This window comes from Dermacentor silvarum, chromosome 3, assembly GCF_013339745.2.
Source record: "Dermacentor silvarum isolate Dsil-2018 chromosome 3, BIME_Dsil_1.4, whole genome shotgun sequence".
Classification (NCBI taxonomy): Eukaryota; Metazoa; Arthropoda; class Arachnida; order Ixodida; family Ixodidae; genus Dermacentor; species Dermacentor silvarum.
Window position 1 is genome coordinate 206,524,386 of NC_051156.1, and position 20,802 is coordinate 206,545,187.

The 20,802-nt window shown below is 42.3% G+C and overlaps 1 protein-coding gene across 2 annotated transcripts; it reads left to right on the forward strand.

Annotated features, from left to right (window-relative positions):
• Window positions 1–398: 398 nt before the first annotated feature.
• LOC119445173 (protein brambleberry-like) lies at window positions 399–20,574 on the forward strand. Of its 2 annotated transcripts, none has more exons than XM_049664205.1 (12): window positions 399–814; window positions 1,489–1,617; window positions 3,612–3,773; window positions 4,863–5,109; window positions 6,407–6,523; window positions 7,757–7,936; window positions 9,373–9,579; window positions 10,608–10,732; window positions 11,510–11,597; window positions 12,185–12,420; window positions 13,888–13,973; window positions 19,226–20,574. In XM_049664205.1, exons 1-12 carry the CDS (start codon window positions 575–577, stop codon window positions 19,350–19,352), a joined length of 1,944 nt encoding a protein of 647 aa, XP_049520162.1. In that variant the 5' UTR covers window positions 399–574; the 3' UTR covers window positions 19,353–20,574. The 2 variants fall into 2 exon arrangements, with proteins under 2 accessions (XP_049520162.1, XP_049520161.1); XM_049664204.1 differs by having other exon boundaries at window positions 400–814; window positions 10,608–10,728; window positions 11,503–11,597; window positions 19,226–20,573.
• The last annotated feature ends 228 nt before the right edge of the window (window positions 20,575–20,802 follow it).

The window sequence follows — 20,802 nt, forward strand, 5'->3', positions numbered from 1 at the left end:
TTAACACGGGTGTCGCACGGCCACTTTCGATCGCGATCGAGCCCGATCCGGATCGAGATTCTCGACCGTGATTGGCCCCCTCCCGCAGCTTGCGCAAATGAGCCAATCGCAACCGAGAAATTCGATCCCGATCGGGCTTGAACACGGTTAAAGTGCACGGTTTGACACTTTATAAGATTTGCGACGCAAAATGCCGATGAAGAAAAAGCGCGCCATGGGTGCGCTCCGAAACAAGAACCATGCAAGAGTTTACAATTTAGATTGGTAAAACGTCCCTAAGAGCTTCCACCTAGTTCAAACACTAACTTGCGCTTTCAACACGAGCGTAAATAAATTAGTGAACAATAAGTTGGATAACATCTATTTTTAAAGGTTTTTGAGAAGCACCTATCATCATCACAAAGTCTTAACCAATCACCTGCTTCCGGGACCTTTAAAAGCTTTTAAAGCAGCTTCAAGACTTGTTCTAATTAGAATGCTTGCTGTACTTGATAGGAAACCCCTGCCGTAGGGCACTGACACGTTAAGACCTGCTAAGCGGCGTTTCTTATCAACGAGGCCCAATTCGCACGTCATGCACCCTTCTACGGTATTGTTTTTTTTAACGGTCTTGGTTCCTGCCAACTGCTTCTTTAGTTGGTTCGCGACCAAGCCTGTGCCTGTACCTACCTCGAAAGCCGACGCGAAGGACTTCACCAAGGACGGGACGGTCGCCGTTGTTCCTTTTGAAATGAAAACGGCTGATGACGAATTCCTTCAGGAAGGAAAAAAGTATGGTCTTCAACTGTCGACATTGGACGTATGCCATCACAAGGTGAGACGTTTACAATACATCCTCAAGTATTAACCACAGCTTTAGAGCAGTATTGTAATGTGTTGCTGCCACGTCTGATGCCTACAGGCTTTTTTTTTTTTTTTTTGCACTTGTTTCTTTTTTCTTGTGTATGTGTGTATTGGCTATGCTATGCTGCACTCGCCTTGCCAGGCGACCTGAAAGAGGAAAGCCTAATCAACATAATCCTTATATTAGACTGATGTACTAGTGCCAGAAACTGATGCAAACAAACATTACGTATGTTGGTATACAGTCGAGCCCAGATATATCGAATCCACATATAATTAATTGTGTATATGGAACAGCTGTAAAATCCCCTTGAAAATTTCTGTATAAAATTTTTATTTTTTATATCCAATTACCTATATATTGAACTTTTTTGCAATCCCTTCAGATTCCATATATCCTGGTTTAACTGTATAACTTTACCAATCAACACATATTTCATTTCCTTATTTCATTTTTTGATGTCCTGCTTATTGTTAACACATGCTAAGTTCTGTTTGCTTCTACTCCGATAGGTCTATTTGTATTAAACAAGAAAAGATAAGGTTAATACTTAATTGCACTGTATTAACACAAAGGTGTATTGAACAAGCAAGGATAATTGTTATTGGATCAGTAACCCTTTCTTTCAATCTTGTTCATTGCAGGTGCTGCTTGGTTTGACGTCATCATGCTCAAAGCTCAACGAGGAGGATCTTGGAAAGCTGAGTGTAAGGCTGCTGAACTGTCAGTCAGCTGTTGAAGGGCGGCCTACATTTCCTTGTACGGATGAAATGGTAAGAATATTTCCTTTGGCGCAATCAAACCTTTCAAGGAAAAGCATTGCACTATTAGCATATCTTTTTGTAGTTATAAAAATAGCAGTTTGTATATTGATAAGCCAATTGTCCAGTGCTAGAGCATGTGAAAATTTCTTGCAGTAATGAAACCTGTAATGACATTGCTGCACTTTGCAGTGCATGCATTCATTTTGGCATTTTTTTTGGCTTCGTCAGTGTCGGGAAAATTGAAAAAAAAAAATTTTGTAGCTTGTGCTTTGATTAGCCCCTTGACAGGTTAAATGTAGCTGACTGCTCTTCTTGTATTGTCTACTTCCTAGCTGATAAGAGCTTTTTGAAGACAATACAATACGGGCATTGCCGAGTTGTTACTATTTTTCCCTATCGGGTATCTCGCTATATGTGGGCCAATCCCGAAGGTATGGCAGTCTAAAGCCATTCCCGTGGGCATGTGTAGTCTAAAAATGTCTGATGCTCTTCCTACTCCCCTCACGTGAGGGGCGACTTGGTAGTGCCATGCGCCGTTACTCCGCCTCATTCTTGCCCACAACTCATCCATGCGTCTTTCATCGACTTCAACTAGAGATTGAATCGCCTTCCAACTTTATTTTTACCCTTGTTTTTCTAATGATAGTCCAATTTTACAAAATGTAGGTTTGGTCATTTGGTCTGTCGCACCACATTGTCTTTACATTGCACCCATTCTCCCTAATTTTACAATGTTTTGTGTCGGGCTGATAGTACTATTTGTAGCTGTATAATTCACACGTCCGAGAGAACCCACTGTTCCCCAGGAAAACTTCCAATTGAGAAACTTTATTGGTTTCATCCTATTGGATTGTGAAACAATAGACCTGATACGCTGATAGCCTGTATTGGTCTATTAGCTTACAAGTGTATTCATGTAGAGACTATGTACCAAAGCTGTCTGTTCAACAAAGGTGCATTAATTGTCCATTTTAAAGCAAAACCTTCTAGGCTTCCCGGACTTTGCTGACTGTGGATCCTGTTGCTGTCTCGTCAAATAGCTCATACACAGGATGGCAGCTAGTCATATAATTGTGGCCTATATATAGCCCTATCTATACTACCCCTACAGATGTGCTTGCAGCCAGTTCTGTTCTCTAGGAAATGACACAGTGAAACAACAAACGGTACCTAAATATCCTCAGTGCAACAAATACAAAGCTTGGAATGCATAATTCCTTAATAAAGTGAAGCATTCTGTGCCTTCATTCTCGATGCTTAGTGCGTCTGCTCACTCGGCTTCTTGCCGAGCAATACTACCACTACAAGTTTATATCAAGATCACTACTTCTGTCACATCTAGTGGCACCTATAAAGCATTTTATTTGTCTTACACAACATTGTATTGCTCTGTAGCAGCAGCTACAGGACTGGCAGAATTCTGAGACCTGTATATTTTGCTATTAGACATGTAGTTCCTGTATAGTCCCAATAGAAACTTCTATTGGAATTTTCCCTTGGGTTATACTACAAAATTACTATTAAGCTGCTGAAGGGATAATCCAAAATTTATTGAATGCTCTTGCCCAGTCTTTTTGTGTGTGCAATTTATTAAAATATCTTCCACATGTCTGTGTGTCTTCTTTGCACTTTTGCTTCTTTTGGTAAGAATAATATAATTCTGACCTCCCACATTTAGCCTCCTTTTCTAGGCTTGTGATACTTGGGAAAACGAAGGAGAAAGCAGTCACTCAGTTCTACATTGCAGTTCAAGATAGTATGGGCTAAAATTTCAATAAAATTGGGGCAGGGACAGCTGTGGCCTGTGGGCTGTGTTCGCTTGAGCTTTATGGTAGATTCAACTCTTCAGGCACAACAGCTGTACATTTCATTCTTTAGGTACCCATCTTTCAAAAGTGACATTTAAGGCATGCCATTTACGACCCTGCTTAGTTCTATAATTTGTTAAAACTTATATGCAATCGACAAAACTGGTTTCACAGAAGCAATGTGTTCTTTTTCAGCCTTTACGGCAATGCACACAAGGCATGGATCAGCACACGTGGAACACTTACCACCTGATCAGCAACCGTGCCAGGGCAGTCTGCTACAGCACCCGGCAACAGCAGTTTTACGCCAAGACTGAAATGACTGTCAACAAGTTGGTTTGGACCACTGACCAACAGGTATGAACTGTCAGTTTCATTAGGTGGATGCTGCCATGTTGACAACTCTGGGCTGCTAGTGAAGACTTTTGTAGAGCTGTTTGCACATGCTTCTGTATAGCTGTGACACCCTGGTGCAGTGCCAAACGATTGCTTTTACTATATGAATGTGTCCAGGGTGAGTTCTTACACTGTCATTATCTGACCTTGTATTATCATTATAGCTAGTTATTATAACTGACATTTTTGTCAGTGGTCTATAACCTAAGGTGGCAGTGATTGATATTACTTAGTCAGATTTCTCGGGCAAGAGTGTGTTTCTGATAGTGATGCCTTGTTTTGGTGTTGCTGCATTTGCAAAAAGAGGTTGGTAGAGGTGCACAAAATATTTGAATATATTGAGTATGAATCTCATACTCTTTTATATATTCATTTAATGAATTGGCTGTTTGAAGTTTCTGTTGTTTCTGTCAGAATATAAGGGATAACAATATCTGTTGGAGTCTACAGCGAGAGACAGATGCAAGAGGGGAGCTGCAGCGCTAATCCAGAGTTGCTAACTTCTGCTCCATAATTCCCTGTTATTCAATAAGAATATGACTCTCCTTTAGGCAGCTTACGAATGTATTTTCTAAATTCAGGTGAACTTTTTTATTCAGACCTTCTTGCCATGTTTGCATCCCTTTAATATGATCTGCGGTGCTGTAGCATATTGCACTTTCCTCCGACTAAAGCACTCGAAGTGCATTTGGGTGTATGCTGTTCCAAGTGTTTCGTTGTCATTTTAACAATATGCCAGATACAGTCACATTTTAATTGTTTTTCATTTATAAGCTCATCAGTTGACTGAATGTCGAGATGTGTCAAATGATGTAAGCCTTGTACTAAACGAACTACACACAACTTTTATAATTCACTTTGTTTAGAAATAAGTAATAATATTCAATATTTGATTCAATATTTGATTCAATATTTGAAGCTCACTTTTCTTGAATATTCAGTTTGATTGGGAGATTTCACTATTCGAACACACCAAGGAGTTTGGTCAGAGCAAGCAGAATGAAGGGACCTGCTATTTTTTTTCTCTGCACTTTTGTTCTTTTTCAAAAGGTGAAAGCAATGGGTCAGCTGGAGCAGGAGCAGCAGAAAGTGAGCGCATTGACGAGTCAGACGCTGGAGACCATGTCCTCGGGCCAGAAAGCGCTGATGCAGCAACAGGAGAAGCTGAAAAGCTCGCAGCAGAGCGTGCAGAACTTTGTGACAGAAAACCTGAAGGAGCTGATGCTCGAGAAAGCTCTCATCGCTGCCGGCCAGAGGGAGCTCGCTCAGATGACCAACACCATTCGCAAGAAGCTCGGTGAGACAGCTTTTCTTTCTAATATTATATTGTCATAGCACTGTGGTTCCTAGCCATGAGTTCTACATATACTACATACCCAGAGTGCTGAACCAAAACCTTTTTCGTTCTGGTTCAGCAAAAATGGTTCTTTTCTGGTTCAACTCTGGAGCAAAAAAACAAAAAGCAAAATAATAGTTTGAACCAGTTTGTTTGTTTTCAGAACCTATAAATAATTACAGGAAACTAGCATGAATTTATTGTACAAAGACTTGATGGTGCTCCTGAGCTGCATGGAAGTGCAAAAGTTACACTTGCTGTGCTTCATGCTTCAAGTACTTCGAAAAAAATAAATAAAGACGCATTGTTTAGCGACATCTCGGAAAAAAATGAAATTGTTTTTCAAGGCATTCCTTCTATCACTACTACTTCTGTTGACGTAACAGCGTGACCAAAATGAACTGCTTGGCTAGGAAGCACTTATTCATTTCGGCCGTTATATAGACCTCCCACTACCAAAGAACCATTTGACGTTCATCAATTTCAAAGGCTCACTAGTGGGTTATACTACTAATATTCTTGGCTCCCAATGGTCCTCATTGAAAACTGCAATAAGTGCTGCTACTTGTAAAATGACAGTAAGCCCATGTGCATTCACAAATTAGGTATCTTGGTTGAGCCACAAGTTCAAGCAGTGCATGGATGATATGCTCTAGAGATGGCCAACCTGAAGCAAAACCTATTTTGCTTTTTGGTTTTGTTCCCGAGTGCAAATTTGTAATGTTCCAGTTAAGGGAAAATAAGCTTTCAGTTCAGTTCTGCTTCACTATCTTGCTACATGCATTCGACCTCAACTGTGCATCGTATTGCATTTATAATCTACAAGCAGAACAGAAATCGCTCAGTTATTCTTGGTCTGAACAACTATCGTAGAACGTCAATTGTAACAGAAATGAACTCCTTAAACTTAACATCCCTCTCAACTTGCCAAAAACATTCCCGTGTGAACCTGTCTGTCCACAGGGAATATTTCCATAATACTGCACTTCAGTCCTCAAGGATTCGTGCTGCCACCTTTCATTTCCCCTATTCTCGATCATCACAAAGCTAGCATTTCACTCTGCAACATTCTTTCCTCCATTCATACTTCCCTCTCAAACAATATACTATTGTCCTGTGCTTAATTTTATATCATTAAAACCTTATATTTTAATAAGTTCGATTTCTGTTAAGAAAAAAAAAATGGCTACAGCAGATGCTTCTCTATTTCTCATATTTCCCGCATGCTTTTCTTGCCTTGATTTTTCTTTGGAAATAGATGCTGCTAGCACTATGATGCTCTCCAACGAACAGCAGCGGCAAGTGAACCACCAAGAACTGCTCAAAGATTTATCAGCTGTCCAGAATTATGCCAAGTTCTTACAAGAAAGACTAGGTATGCATTCTTTTCTTTCAATTTGCTGCCACTAGTATATTTTTGTGTGCTCACTTCAGTGATGCATGCAACAATCTAACCTTATGAAATGACTTCATTTTCATGGATTGAGGTCTTCGCTTGGTGTTACTTGCTCTGTCATGGTACAACATGTCCTGGAATAGATGTAAACAAATAGTGCCACCACAACGGTGTGCATTGAACAAGACCATGCCTTTAAATGGGCCCTGAACCACTTTTCACATAGTGGAGAAAGACATTTGAAGGGAAAATGGGCTATTTCAGACATACTTTGCCGCAAAAAGTACTTCAATGTGTTCAGCAAAAGCGGAGTTATTGACAATCAAACACGGCCTCCGCTGTGCTCCTATTTCTTCTTCAATGCCTTGCACTGCGAAGGCTACGGCGAGGTAGGGCGTGGCCACAACGCTCTGTCTTCGAAATGTCACCATGGCGCAGTTCAAATTTTATTTTGGATGTTAAAGTAGACACCACGACTTCTGATTTTGGTGCCGCAGTGCGCTTAGCCACTGTTCTCGTGGTGGCACTCCGCAGCGGCTGTGGTGTAGCCGACCGCAGCGACCGCTAGCAGCCGCGTATTGGAATGTGCTTTATTACAAAATAAAGCACACAGAAAAGTGTGAGGATCATGGCATCTGTTGAAACAAGAGCATTCAAGAGAAAGGTGACTTGCGCTCTGCTTGCGAGCTTCATGCACCGCATGCAACAGCAAAACTTGGCTGAGATGTTCACAGCAGCATACGCTACCCGCGGACTATGTTATTTCACCGAGCCCAAGGGGTGGTTCAGGGCCCCTTTAATTTTTACTTTCTGTGGCGGCCCTGCGGATATGGCAATGTGCGATTGAGCGCGAGGTTACGGGGGCCGTTTCCAGTTTTGGCATTCGCATTTCAAAGGGTGCCAAATGCAAATACACTCAGTTATTCTGTCTGTTATTCTGGAGACCTCCCCCACTGTGGCATGTTCGTTGGCCTGTGTGTTTTGCTTTGAAATGCTAAGCCGCACAAATCAATTTTATAAATTCTTTTTTCTTTTGAATGGAGGGCTTAAAGTGGAGCATGGTGCTAGCTTCAGACTACTAACGCTAGCACGTTGGTGCAGCTCGCGTGAGCAATTTGTGGAACATATTGTTGCCTTTTTGTTAGTGCAATACATTCACATTCTGCTGGTCTTATACCAGCGTCGTGTAGCCAGCTCTTTTGTACATTTCAGAACAAACATCTCAAGTGGTCCTTAGTCACCAAGAAACTGCTGCCGTGCGTTTTGAGGAAACTCTGAGCAATCTTGGCAAGATAAACGCCAGCATTGGTTACGTCCAGGAAGTGATTGACACAATGCGAAAAGATGTCGACAGCAAGTTTGGTTGGTTGGTGCGGCTCCTACACAGCACAGGTTGGCTCTTCTATTTCCTTCCCATTGTTCTTTACTGTTACATATGGACTGAGTCCAGCTGCTCTGACGATAAAGCATAGGTTCGTTGTTGTACTTATATTTGGAGCACATTGGAGAGCCACACACCGTTGAAATTAATCGAGAGCCTTCCACAACAGTGACCCTCGCAACCCACTGTGCAGTTCTGGGACATTAAACCCAAAAATTCAATCATTAAGTTTACATTTTTTTGTTTTAGCAATAAAGCAGTTAGGTGTGTTTGCTCAGCCGGATTTGCATGCCGTTCTCCTGAAGTTTCTTTTTGTGATGTTGGTGGAGATGCTTTGCGCTGTACAGACCTGAGATCTGATAACCATGAACAAGCACATGTCTAGCAGTGCCTTCTTTGCTTTTTACAGACAGATCAGCATTATCAGCAAGATTATGTACTGGGAGCAGCATGGCTTGGCCTACATTGCATCTAAATTTCGATGAAATGTGCTGCCTGTACAGTGCTGCAAGCCACATATATAATATTATGTGACGCTTCCAGTAAACTCAAGAACTGCTGCATTGTGATGGCTGCAGTGGTCTAATGCAGTTGCCAGTGTGCATTTGTTCCAAATATAGAACACACCCTGAGCCATGGCATTTGCAGCATTAAATCACCCTGATCATGTTGCATTTGCAGCGTGTAGTCTCTCCTCAATACCAAAGTCAAAGGTGCGAAGGCAATGCTGGCATTACCGTATTTTTTGGGCTATAAGTCACGCCTTTGTATAAGTCGCACCCCCCTCAAAATGGCAGTTTTCCCGAAAAAAAAAAGTACATAAGTCGCATTGTTCTATAAGACGCATTGACGAAAAATTGAGGAAAAAAAAACGCGACTTATACACCGAAAAATACGATACACTTGTGCAGTGTTCACAGATCTAAAGTCGGTACTACTCCTAACAACTGTCTCCAATTACAAATAGAATTGCTGCCTTTGTCACACTCTACTATCTTTAAACTCAGCACTATGTATTATCTATCCTCTCTGTATTCCACTTCTCGAATCTGAGATAATCATCGGTACTGTCCTGTCAGATATACCTAGGAAAGCCCCACTACCTCTCTTGACACTTGGATTCTCTCTTCTTTCAAAACAATGTAGTCCTGGCTAGCCTTCTTTACAATTTTGTTACAGAATTAAATGGAATTTCAATTCAGTAAGGGTGCAGGCTGTGAGGAGGGGAACTAAGAGGAGCAAGGAGGGGTGCGGCTGCACAGGCCAATCGGTTGGCATAAGCAATTGGTATGTAATCAGCCCATGGCAGTGGAGTGGAGACATTGAGGTTGGTGTGATGCAGCAACGCTCGGTTGACTACGGTCATGCAGCGGATGCAAAAGTTTCGCTTGCACTATTCTCACTTTTTGTGAGATCTGCATGATGTTTCATTTTTCTTTCTTTCTAGGCGACCAGCTGAGTGCCATCTACTGCTGCGTCCTGCATTGTTGCTACCTCCTGGTGGCCATGTTCCTCGCTGCGTTCCTACAGTTCCCGATGCCGTCACGAGTGTTCCTACTCTTCATTGTGCCCGTCAACGCCGTCGCCAGCATTCGGGAAACTTGTGGCCTTGACTTTGGGCCTCTCACTGTCTTGCTGGCCATCTTTCTTGCAGGTGCGTGCATTGTGTCATGCTCTTCTGTCTTGTGTGTTATGCGCTGACTCCTTATGAACTTCTACTGGACCAGGGTGGCTAATAACGTCCCAGGTTAAGGGACACCAAGTTGAGCTGGCTGCCTGCCATTGTGACTCAATTGCTATGGCATTGTGCTGCTGAGCACAGGCTGTTCAGCATGAGGTTGGATTTGCAGCTGCAGTGACCACATTCCAATGGGAGTGGAATGAAAAATTCTTGTGCACCATGCCTTGCAAGGAACGTTGAAGCAAACACCCAGTTGTTAAAATATTCCCGAGCCATCCACTAAGGTGTCCCTGATAGCAGCACTTGGCAAAATGAAGAGTGCTACGTAGTTTCAGAGCGTTAAATCCCGTAATGAATCTACAAGTCAAGCTAAGCTAGTAATCGTGCCTTGGAACATCAATACTATATACATAGTACTAGCTCCTTTGTGATTGACTCTAACATGGGTATCTCTGACTAGCTGAAGAGTCCGATGACCTTTGCTTATGGCATACAGTATTTAGGTTTTTGTTTGAGAGTGCTCTGGCAATGCTACAAAGGCCGTGAAAAACGGCTAAAGTTGTATTTAAAGCTGAACTTTAAGCTTTAAACTGGGAGAAAAAGCACGCATGTACTCTGGGTACTATTTAAAACAATCCAGAGCACTTCAATATCGCATCTCGGCCCCTGTGGTGCTTTGTAACATTACACTTTTAAGATCGGGCAATAAATTAGAATAGATGTGTCATAGAAAAGTGTCACACAGGCACTTTCTCGCACATTTCAGCTTATGTTGATTGAGCGCTGTTGACATGTTCTACTGTGTTTGTGTTTATAGTTGCCTTAGCTGCAGAATTATTTCACTCAACATTTATGATTGTACATTACCACGTAATAATGAAAAAGGCAACAGGCAATAACAGGTATTGCATTAAAGAAGAAAAAGAAATACATGTTTGTTGCAGTGCAGTGTCAATGTACATTGAATTCTGGGGGCTCTACCTAATTTATACGTTGACCAGGGGACGTGGCATGCCATGCTATTCGAGGGTTCTGTCGGCGCCGCTCCTCTCGGCGTCTTGCTCTTGATGCAAGGCCTTGCGAGAATTTGTCCAGGACTGCAAATAGCTTTACCATGTCCAGGCAAGTCTTTTTTTCTACAGTATGCTATCTTGCCTCTATTCGTGGAACTGTTTTTTTTGTAAAGCTGATATTCATGTATATGAACGCCATTCTCGCTATTGTACAGTGCTATATGTTAACTTTAGAGTACTTACATGACATTTGTTTGTGACTTGTAATTATCAGTCACTTGTAGTTCGTGACTGATAAGTTTTGGAGGATCTTGTATGATGCTGATCACTAGTGCCCTCCCTATCTTGGTTTCTACATGGAATAAAATAGCCTACATTTGACTGGCACATGCATCTGTACAGTTGAACTTCGTTAAAACGAAGTCGGATTTGACACAAAAATATGTTCATTATATCCGATATTCTTTATTAATATGTTTGCTACACACTGATATTGGGTGGAAATGTTTTATACGTATTTACTTTATTATATCTAATAATTCGTTATATTGAGGCATGGTACAGTGCCATGGGACAGTTGCCATTCGGAAATCCTAGGCCACAGCAAAGTGCAAGCACATTGACTTTAATATGGGTGGCTGTGCTCCTGAAGCAATTTGAAATCTGCTGCTGGTGGATGGTTTGAAACAGTGTCCCTTTCCCTCTTCAGAAACTTGGAGCTCTTGTAATCCAGTACAAGACACTATGCAGGGTGCAAAGTTGACGTATTCATGCAAACTTTGTCCTATGTACTTGTGACCAAAACTACATGTGACTGCTACCTTTTCGTGCAGCATTCACAGTATACATTCTGCAACCTGTCATATTTTTTTCTTGCCTTTAGAAGTGAGGCAATGTACACCGAGGACAGTACAAGGCATGAAGACGGGCGCCATGTGTCGGGTGCAGCGACACCACTGAACAATGGTGTGAAGAGAAGTAAGTCAGTTTGCTGTAACTGACATTAGTTTATAAACTTCACAGTGCTTTCTAGTATGCATATTGCAGTTGGGAAATTGTTAGCTTTCCTAATGTAACAAGCTGCTCAACAGCTCATCCTCATGTGGCACAGGAGTTGGCTTGAATATGGTTAAGAAATGGCCACCATGTTGTGCAAGGTGTGTGAAAGAGGTTGCTATCATAACCTTAGCTGTTACGACATTCTACTAGCATGTGAGTAGCTAAAAAAAATAAAACAAAGTGAGTTTTGCTTTAAATATGTTTTTTGTTTAAATGCAGAAACAATTTGCACCTGAAAGTCGGACATCTTGTCAAAAATTTACTAAACTGTAATCAAAATATTGTTACCCTTGGCATGAATTTTGTTGTACAGTGCAGTTAGTAAAAATGTTGAGCATTTTTACTGTGTTATTCAGTCATTATATGTATATTGCTGTATCAGACTTTCAATACATATACTGTGTAGTACATAAAGGCCACTGTCATAACGAGCTTGTATTTGCATACCTTGATTCAGAAACCAAATAGTACTAATTGCAATCTTGTCTTCTTCAACCCTTCTACAGGTTCCTCGAGACATTGCCGCCGAGTGTCTGCTACAGCGTCGCGAAGCAGCACACCACTGCTCGAAGAACGGCAGACGACGCCTCCTGTCAGCGATGTTGAGGAAGACAGCAGCAGTGCCAATGTGTCGCGCTGGCTGCTGGAAAATGCCGAGGCTGGTACAATGCCAGACGTAGTTCCAGCCACTTCAACTCCCGTGGCCAGTCCAGTAGACCACTTGTTGCAGACATCCAGGAAGGCGAGTTTTATGTCACCAGTTTGCTTGATGCAACCACTCAGCTGGTTTGTCTTTCATTAAGAGTACAACACATATTTGTAATGTTGCACACATGTATCAAGTGTGAATGTTGGGAGGGACTTGCAAGATATTTTGAGTATCCAATTCAATTTCAGTATCCAATTAAAATGTTGGACCTGGCTTTAACATTATCGGGATATGACACAGCTAAATTTGACGATGTCATGTAGTTATAAAGCTAGTTATGATTTTTCTCATTAAACAAAAAAAAACATACATCAGCATACTTACAAGTACACTGACTAAACCCGCCGGGGTGGCTCAGTCAGCTAAGGCGTTGCACTGCTGAGCACGAGGTTGCGGGATTGAATCCCGGCCACGGCGGCCACATTTCGATGGAGGTGAAATGCAAAAACACCCGTGTGCTTGCGTTGTAGTGCACGTTAAAGAACCCCCAGGTGGTCAAAATTAATCCGGAGCCCTCCACTACGGTGTGCCTCATTATCAGAACTGGTTTTGGCTCGTAAAACCCCAGAAAGAAGAGGTACACTGACTCATACTTGCTACACACTCATTTCACAGGCGTGAGGTGGAGTGTTGGTGAGTGACTAAGGATTTGAATGGCAATGAGTGCCGGTTAATTTAAGTACAAAGGAAAGTCAGTGATTGAGTGGACATGAGTGACTGTAGGCGAGTGTGAGTGGACGTATGTACATGAGTGAGTACATGGCCTGCAAAAATATAGGCGACTACAAGTGAGTATCTTCTTATTCTGCCGACCTATGCAAAAACAATTGGAAGACTGTGCGTGTTTCTTCTAGCTGTGCTGGTGCATGGCATTTGCAGCGCCGGGCTGAGCAAGCCGGTGTGTCGTGATGTCATGACTCGTCTACCTCCTGGGTACCAAAACTTTAATTGGTTTATAGAAAGTATTTAGTACTAAATTATCTAGGGCATTCTAGCCCTTAGCCAGTATTATTTTCGGGGCAGAGTGTGGTTGGGTCTTCATTTAACATACACAAGAAGAGTGACAAAAACGTCATATCCGTACTCCTTCAATGCTGTAGAGATAATGCCCATATAGCCCGTCAGTGGCTTTACTCTTTCTGCAGTAGCTGTGTGCTGTCTATATTTAGCAACGACAGCAGCAGTTGCATACTACATAAGCATAGATGCTTGAGCTTGTTAGTAAGGCACAATTCACTGTACAGTGCAGAAGATAGAGGGCAAAGGCAGAAAGGACAACACATAACATTGCGTGTCGTCCCATCTGCCTCAACATTGTTTCTGGATTAAACAGTAAGTTATGCATCGTACAGCTGCTGAAATTTCTTGCAACTAGCGGCAGGGTGCTGCTACCATCTTTGCTGCATCCTCAAGTTCAGTTTTATTGATTTTGCTAAGAAATTGTACCCGTTTGGTCAATGTTGGCACCTCGTTCTTTTTATTTTTTTTAACTTGTTCCAGGAGAATGGACACTTGGCAAAGCAACATCTGTTCTCCAGCTTTGATAGAAGGTCTCGTGGCAGCTTTCGTGATTCACCAGACAGAAGGTGAGTTACAGTGTGAGGCACACAGGGTGTCCTACTGAAAGATAGCTCGGGTCTCTTTTTGTACAGTTCTGACAGATTACAGAAGTACTACTCTGATTTGATTGGAAGCGGGGTGATGGTCTGTACCCTGTAGTCAGAGGGTCAAATATACGAAATTCAAGAGATGCAGAACAGACATTCTTGTAGTGGCGCTTGTCGCCAGAAGTGAGAAGTTGTGAAGTAAGTGCTGAGCGTGAACTGTCATGGCCATCCTAGCAAAAACTCTAATGCAAAAATTAATAGCTTGTTTATTTATTGACACTTGTATTTGAGCACAATTATTAGGCTAGGAGGATCAGGCTAAGAGGAGTAGACCAATTTACCATGTAGTATTGGTCAAGTAGGCATATTTGTGCTGACATTATTAGGTGTACTAAGCCGCCTTAGTCAACATGCCGGTGCAATGGGCAATTGTATTGTTTCGCCAGCTGTGCGCAGTGCAGCTAAGACTAAGGCTAGATGGCAACAACAAAGGAGGGAAAAATTTCCACTCTTTTATTCCTGGGTCACAGCAACGGTCTACGGGGCGTACAAGGTGGGTGAAGGAAGTGCTCAAATCGCCACAATAATGGCACAAACAGCTGTGAATGGCTGCCAGTACAGCTACAGTGTAGACCGCTTGTTACATAAATCGCCGGAGTCTCAAATATCCGCACTATAAGCGGTACCACACTATAACCAAAACAACTATTTTATTGCAATAATGGACACTCCAGGCGCATTTCTTCCATCGCTGTCACCAGTGCTCTAGGTTCCGTATTCGCTTACTAAATAAATTAACAAGCACGGTGTCACGTGCGCACAAGCAAACATGAACACGTCTCACTCGTTGACTGCAGAAACGAACTGTCAAACGCTTCAGTGACGAAGCGCGGCGAGGGAATTGACCTTCATGCTATCATGCCTCTTGCTTCAACGCGACCTATAAGCGGCGAAAACACGGTGCGCAGCAGACTTTTCCCATCGCAGATTGCTTCCAAGATAGGGCCAATGCGATTGTATCGCCGAAGTGGATCGTCGCAGATTACGTCCTGCTTCGGTCCACTGAAACCATTCCCCATTGCTTTGCTGGCGAAAATCCTCTCCTTCTGTTGCTGCCAGTCCCGAACGCAAGTCCGAACACCCGTGATGCGGCCTGATTTCCATCCGTCTCTGCACGCGTCATCACTAGAGACCGGATTTTAGGCAAATTCCTTTTTTGTTCCTTGCGCTCCTATCGCCCCACTTTGATATATGAGCATGAATTAGAGGTTAAGAAGGGCATTTAGAGGGTTTTTATAGTGCCTATAAATGCCTATTTTGGCGTTAGTGCCTAAATGACTATAAATGCCTATATCATGAAGCATAACTGCGAGCCGGCCTAGTTGGAACAGATTCATTTTCTTAAATTTTTGTGCGCAAAGAAACGGGGACGAAGAAAAGGAGACACAAGGACGAGCGCTTTCTAACAACTGATTTTTATTATTGAAGAACCACCGGCTTAAATACCCACAGATCTGCACGATCCTGTCAATAGAACACGTCAAGAGCGCATAAAATAACGCTTGTCATGAAATGCCGCTACGCGGTCAGCATAAAAAGCAGCAATGTTCATAAAACAAGCACAAAAGGCGAAAATGCGTTAAAGATATGATGACAGGAGTGAATTCTCTTTATCTAACAATGAAACAGAAGGATGACTGATGCATTTTTCTTTTAGTTTTTCAGTCTAATGAGCTTCCACAATTTCTCTCGCGGTTTGATTTCTATGCCTAAACAAAAGGCGGTGCTAAACAAAATGGCGGTATAGTCATTTCATGTTTCAGGTCAGCGTTGTTGAAATCATGTTATCACACTGTAAACATTGCATTTCTTGAGCAAGTCAATCGGTTGAGAAAGGCTGGGTACCCGCTCGCTGTGATGCTGGCGTCATGCTCTAGATTAATGAAAAAACTAAAATAGGATAAAGAATCATGCAAACAAGTAATCAAAGACAGAAAGATTTAGCTTCTAAGGTGTCGGTGATTCCGTATGTTCATGGCCTTTCACACAGACTTAAAAAGGTGGCTGGGAGTTACGAAGTAAATGTGGTGTTTTCGGCAAAAAACAAAATAGGTAGTGTGTGTTCTAAGGTCAAAAGTAAGTTTGAAAGTAAGGATGATGCTAAGAAAGGATGTAGTATAAAACATCCACGTAAGAACCAATTTGTCGATTGCGCGATGAACGTTGTTTATCAGATTCCTTTGACGTGTGGTCATGTGTACGTAGGGCAGACTTCGAGATGCGTTAACACGAGACTAAGGGAACATTTGTCTAGTCTCAAAGGTCGCCCTAGTACGCACTTGGCGATGCATTGTGAGGAACACGCGTGCTCACCTTGTCTTGGAAGCACCGCCATTTTGTTTAGGCATAGAAATCGAACCGCGAGAGAAATTGTGGAAGCTCACTGGATTGAAAAACTAAAAGAAAAATGCATCAGTCATCCTTCTGTTTCATTGTTAGATAAAGAGAATTCACTCCTGTCATCATATATTTAACGCATTTTCACCTTTTGTGCTTGTTTTATGAACATTGCTGCTTTTTATGCTGACCGCGTAGCGGCATTTCATGACAAGCGTTATTTTATGCGCTCTTGACGTGTTCTATTGACAGGATCGCGCAGATCTGTGGGTATTTAAGCCGGTGGTTCTTCAATAATAAAAATCAGTTGTTAGAAAGCGCTCGTCCTTGTGTCTCCTTTTCTTCGTCCCTGTTTCTTTGCGCACAAAAATTTAAGAAAATGCCTATAAATGCGTATTTTCAATATCGGCGCCTATATGAACACTATTTACCCTCAAGTTTCGCTTTCGAGTGCAGTTAGAGACCGTTATTCATGTTACCGGGCAACATTGACTGTTCGGAACTCTATGGGGTTTAAAATAGTCCTCTAGTTCAACCAACTCCTGGAAAACAACCGCCAGCAGCAGTGAAATGGGAGGCACCGGCCAGCATACGCCGCCGCGCTGACATGGCGCGAGCTGTTGGCGAATGCCAAACCGCGGAGAGCCGTCAGGGGAAAGGAGAGTGAAGAGCAAAAGAAGAAAGAAAACCGGGATGCGCATGCGGCTTTTGTTTTGTTGGTAATTTACTTTTTAAGGTGTTCACCGCCGTCATGCATTCCTTCTCAGCGTACAAGATCATTCTCAGTGACAAGAGGCACAATTTTGAATCCAAAAATCTGGAGATGGTAGTTTGCTATTGTTTCCAAAATCTTCACAGTGATTCTTAGACTACGTTCCGCGTGCCCTCTAAGCAGATTTCTTCAAACAGGTGCACTTCAAATGGGTGGAAGTGTATTTGGCAGTGTTGGGACGTTTTGCCTGTTCAGTTCGGATAATGTCATTGTATATGAGAAAATTGCCAGAGTTGTACCAAACAGCCCTCGAGTAAGAACATGTTAATTTCTCAATGGGGCGAAATGCGAAAACGCCCGTGTACTTAGATTTAGGTGCACTTTAAACAACCCCAGGTAGTCAAAATTTCCGGAGTCCCCCCACTATGGCGTGCCTCATAATCAGATCGTGGTTTTGGCACGTAAAACCCCATAATTTAATTTTTTATGTTAATTTCTTAATAAATCGTGGTCTCTCTTGCATTTATTATTTATCTGTTTTTGTTATGTCTTAATTTAATTGCGTCAGGCAGACATAAAGTAGCGTTTTTTTTAATCAGTATTCCTAACTTTCAAGTATTCTTTTTCATGCCTGTTTCACTATATGCGACGCTCGAGTGCAGTGGCTGTTGAACATGAATATGAGCAGTGTGCTTGTAGAATTAAGCCAATTGATCGTCATTAGTCCAGCAGTTTATGGGGCAATTGCACGGCTATGTTCGACTGTTGGTGCCTTTGTGCCATCATACACAATAACATTTCTAGTTTTTCTTTTTGTCGTAGATACAGGTCGCGCACGTGTTCGTTTGAAATAATTTGAATTTATGTAAAGGTTTATTGTGCCTATATTTACGACGTTGGAGGCCTAAAACATTGTTTTGCCTGCCTATTTTTGGCACCTAAAACACGCTTTTTTATTGCCTAAAGATCCGGCCTCTAGTCATCACTTTCCTTTTAAATGCGGCATGATGATGAACTCGGTACTTCATGCTGATAGAGCAGACGCAGAGAACGTGAAGACAGGCGGTAGACTATTGCCTAAGCACGTGTACTGCAGCACATGGAGGAAGCTACGGTAGCTAGGCTAGCTAGGCCCGAGGGTAGCTAGGCCCGAGGGTAGCTAGGCCCGAGGGTAGCTAGGCTCGACACGTGTGGAGTGCAACTGTTTTCACAACAAATCCGTGCAGGGGCGGGGCCTCGCCTCGATGACGTATCACCATTTTCTTTTTTCTTCTCTCTGTTTGACGGCACGGTTGGTTGTGCCCTGGTGCCGCTGCGGTTCCGGAAGCCGACGCAAAGCGGTGGTCATTGGGGTGTTGCGGAGCACAACGTAGCAATACCCGAATTAAAAAATACTGCTCCAGTCAGGTAGACTGCTCCCTCCCTGATAGTGAGATTATATTTGGATCATCAAAACAGTGATGCATTTATTTAGGAATACCATCGACCGCTTACCTTGTAAGTGGTCTATACTGTATTAGAAGTCTCGGCACTTGTAATGTGACTGGATCGAGTCAGCACATGCGCGCATGTATAATTACGAAACACGTACTGTATGTCCCGTGACAGTGGCTCTTTTCTACTCCTAATATGTTTCAGCGCATAACACAGCTGTACTACAATGAAGCTTACTTAAAGGGATACGGACACAAAAGGTGGCGGGTGGTTTTTGTGTCGGAACAAAAGGTGAACTGTTGAAAATGACGACTACAACAAGCTGATTTGAAAAAAAGAACGAGCAACATCTTTTTTTTTTTTTTTCGATTTTCTGTTGCACCTTGCCTCCAAGCGGCCGCCGGCAGAAGCTGAAATTTGACGTCGTAACACCCACCCGTGGCCAAGGTCGGCCCACAGCTGTCGCAGTGTTTCCAGGGGTGTCGGTCCCTTGCAGCGTTTGTTTAACCCCTTTCGGCGATCTTCGCGCGTGGTCCGTCTGAAACACTATCCCTACTTGAAATATCTTGAATATCTTCAAGATATTCCCTTCAAGCAAGATGGTCTCCACCATGAGGGAATGGTGCTGTAGTAAATGAGATCAGTCGAAGGAAAGGCTGAAGTCTAACAATGTCTTATTCTCTTCCAGCTTTGCTTCGAATACATCAATGTTATCCAATGGGTCTCGTCGCCGTTGCAGTGGTTTCAACAAATCTGGTGTGCCCTGTAAAGGGACTTGCCTCAAGGGACAAGATTACTGTCACCACCATTGCTAGTCACATGTATCGTCTACATTTACCATATGAGCATTTGTCATGTTAATTAGGTTTCCTGTGGAGTAGCATGTCACTTTTTATTCCCGTAGGGCTGACTGTGCAGTTGGCCCTGAAATCGTTGAATGCATATACGTAGTAGCACTGTTTGGCTTTTCATTTACGTCGTCGCTTGGTCACAGATTATGCTTTTACTTTAAAAATGGCCGTTGTTCTTTATTATTGCACATGTACAGAAATGCTGTCGAACAATTTTTAAGCGACTGTGTTGTATCCATGCATCTATGCAAATTCATCCGTGCAGGCACATTTTTGGGGCCATTGAACAAACTTGTGAATACTGTTCAGCTATTGCAAATGAATCTTTGCCATGTCAAAGTGGGCAGTGTTTTTGGTCCTGACAAGTCATTCTTTTGCCCAATTTTATGTCCTTGATACAAAGTGCTCTTGTCCTGCTGCTTTTAAAAAGAAATATTACTTTGTTTAGACATTTCTTTGTGTTTGACCACAGGTTTTGTAAATCAAGGCACATTCATTGTTCTTATTCTTGTACAGTGTCTTTTATGCTGACATTCTTTCTTTCACATTCCGTCTAAGTGATTTCCAGTTGCCTTGAGTGATGCTGGTCTTGCTTGGGTACTGTTGTTCTACGTGATGCAAGTAAGAGCTAGGGGCAGACATGTACAAATACAGTGTTTACATATCTGTAATGCATGATCCTTTCATGAAATCACCAGCTTGAGAACAGAAATGGCATCACTTTCGGAATTAAGCTCGGAATATAATGCAAGAATCTTTAGGTGACGCTTCCTTTGAAAGCACCTCTTATGCTTATGATTGGATTACACATTCTAGTTTGCGTTGCAACCGTGACATTCTCTGACATGTGGAGGCCCCCCTCGCATTGTACGGTATTCGTGCTTAGAGTGCAGTAATGTCAAGAACATGTACCATTTTTCACCTGGTCAATTTAGCACTTGCTGGTTATGTAGTCTTTTTGTAATGTTGTCACTTGTGATCATTTCTTTACGAGACTTTATTTTTAGTTGATAATAAATTGTTATTGCCATTTACCAGCGCTATTGTCTTCCAGTCCAACTGACTGTTTTTGTTCAGTTGATTGAATGGAATAGTGGGTTACCTTAGCCTGTGTGGCATTGAAGGAAGAAGCACATTCGGGAAAGGGGGTGTCATTCATGAGTCCCCTTAGTTTGCACTCAATTTGCATGCAACTTCAAGCAGGGCCTGCAAAAAAAAAAAAAGGGGGTGCATAGACAAGCTTGTTACGGACCTTGTTATAACAAAGTCTCATTTGACACAAGTACCTTCATTACATACAATATTCGTCATATGCCAATATGGTGAGAAGTATTTCATTTACTTCATTATTATCTGGTAATTTGTTATCGGTGTTGATTCTACTATTGAGAGAGTGAGAGAGAAAGCTTTTATG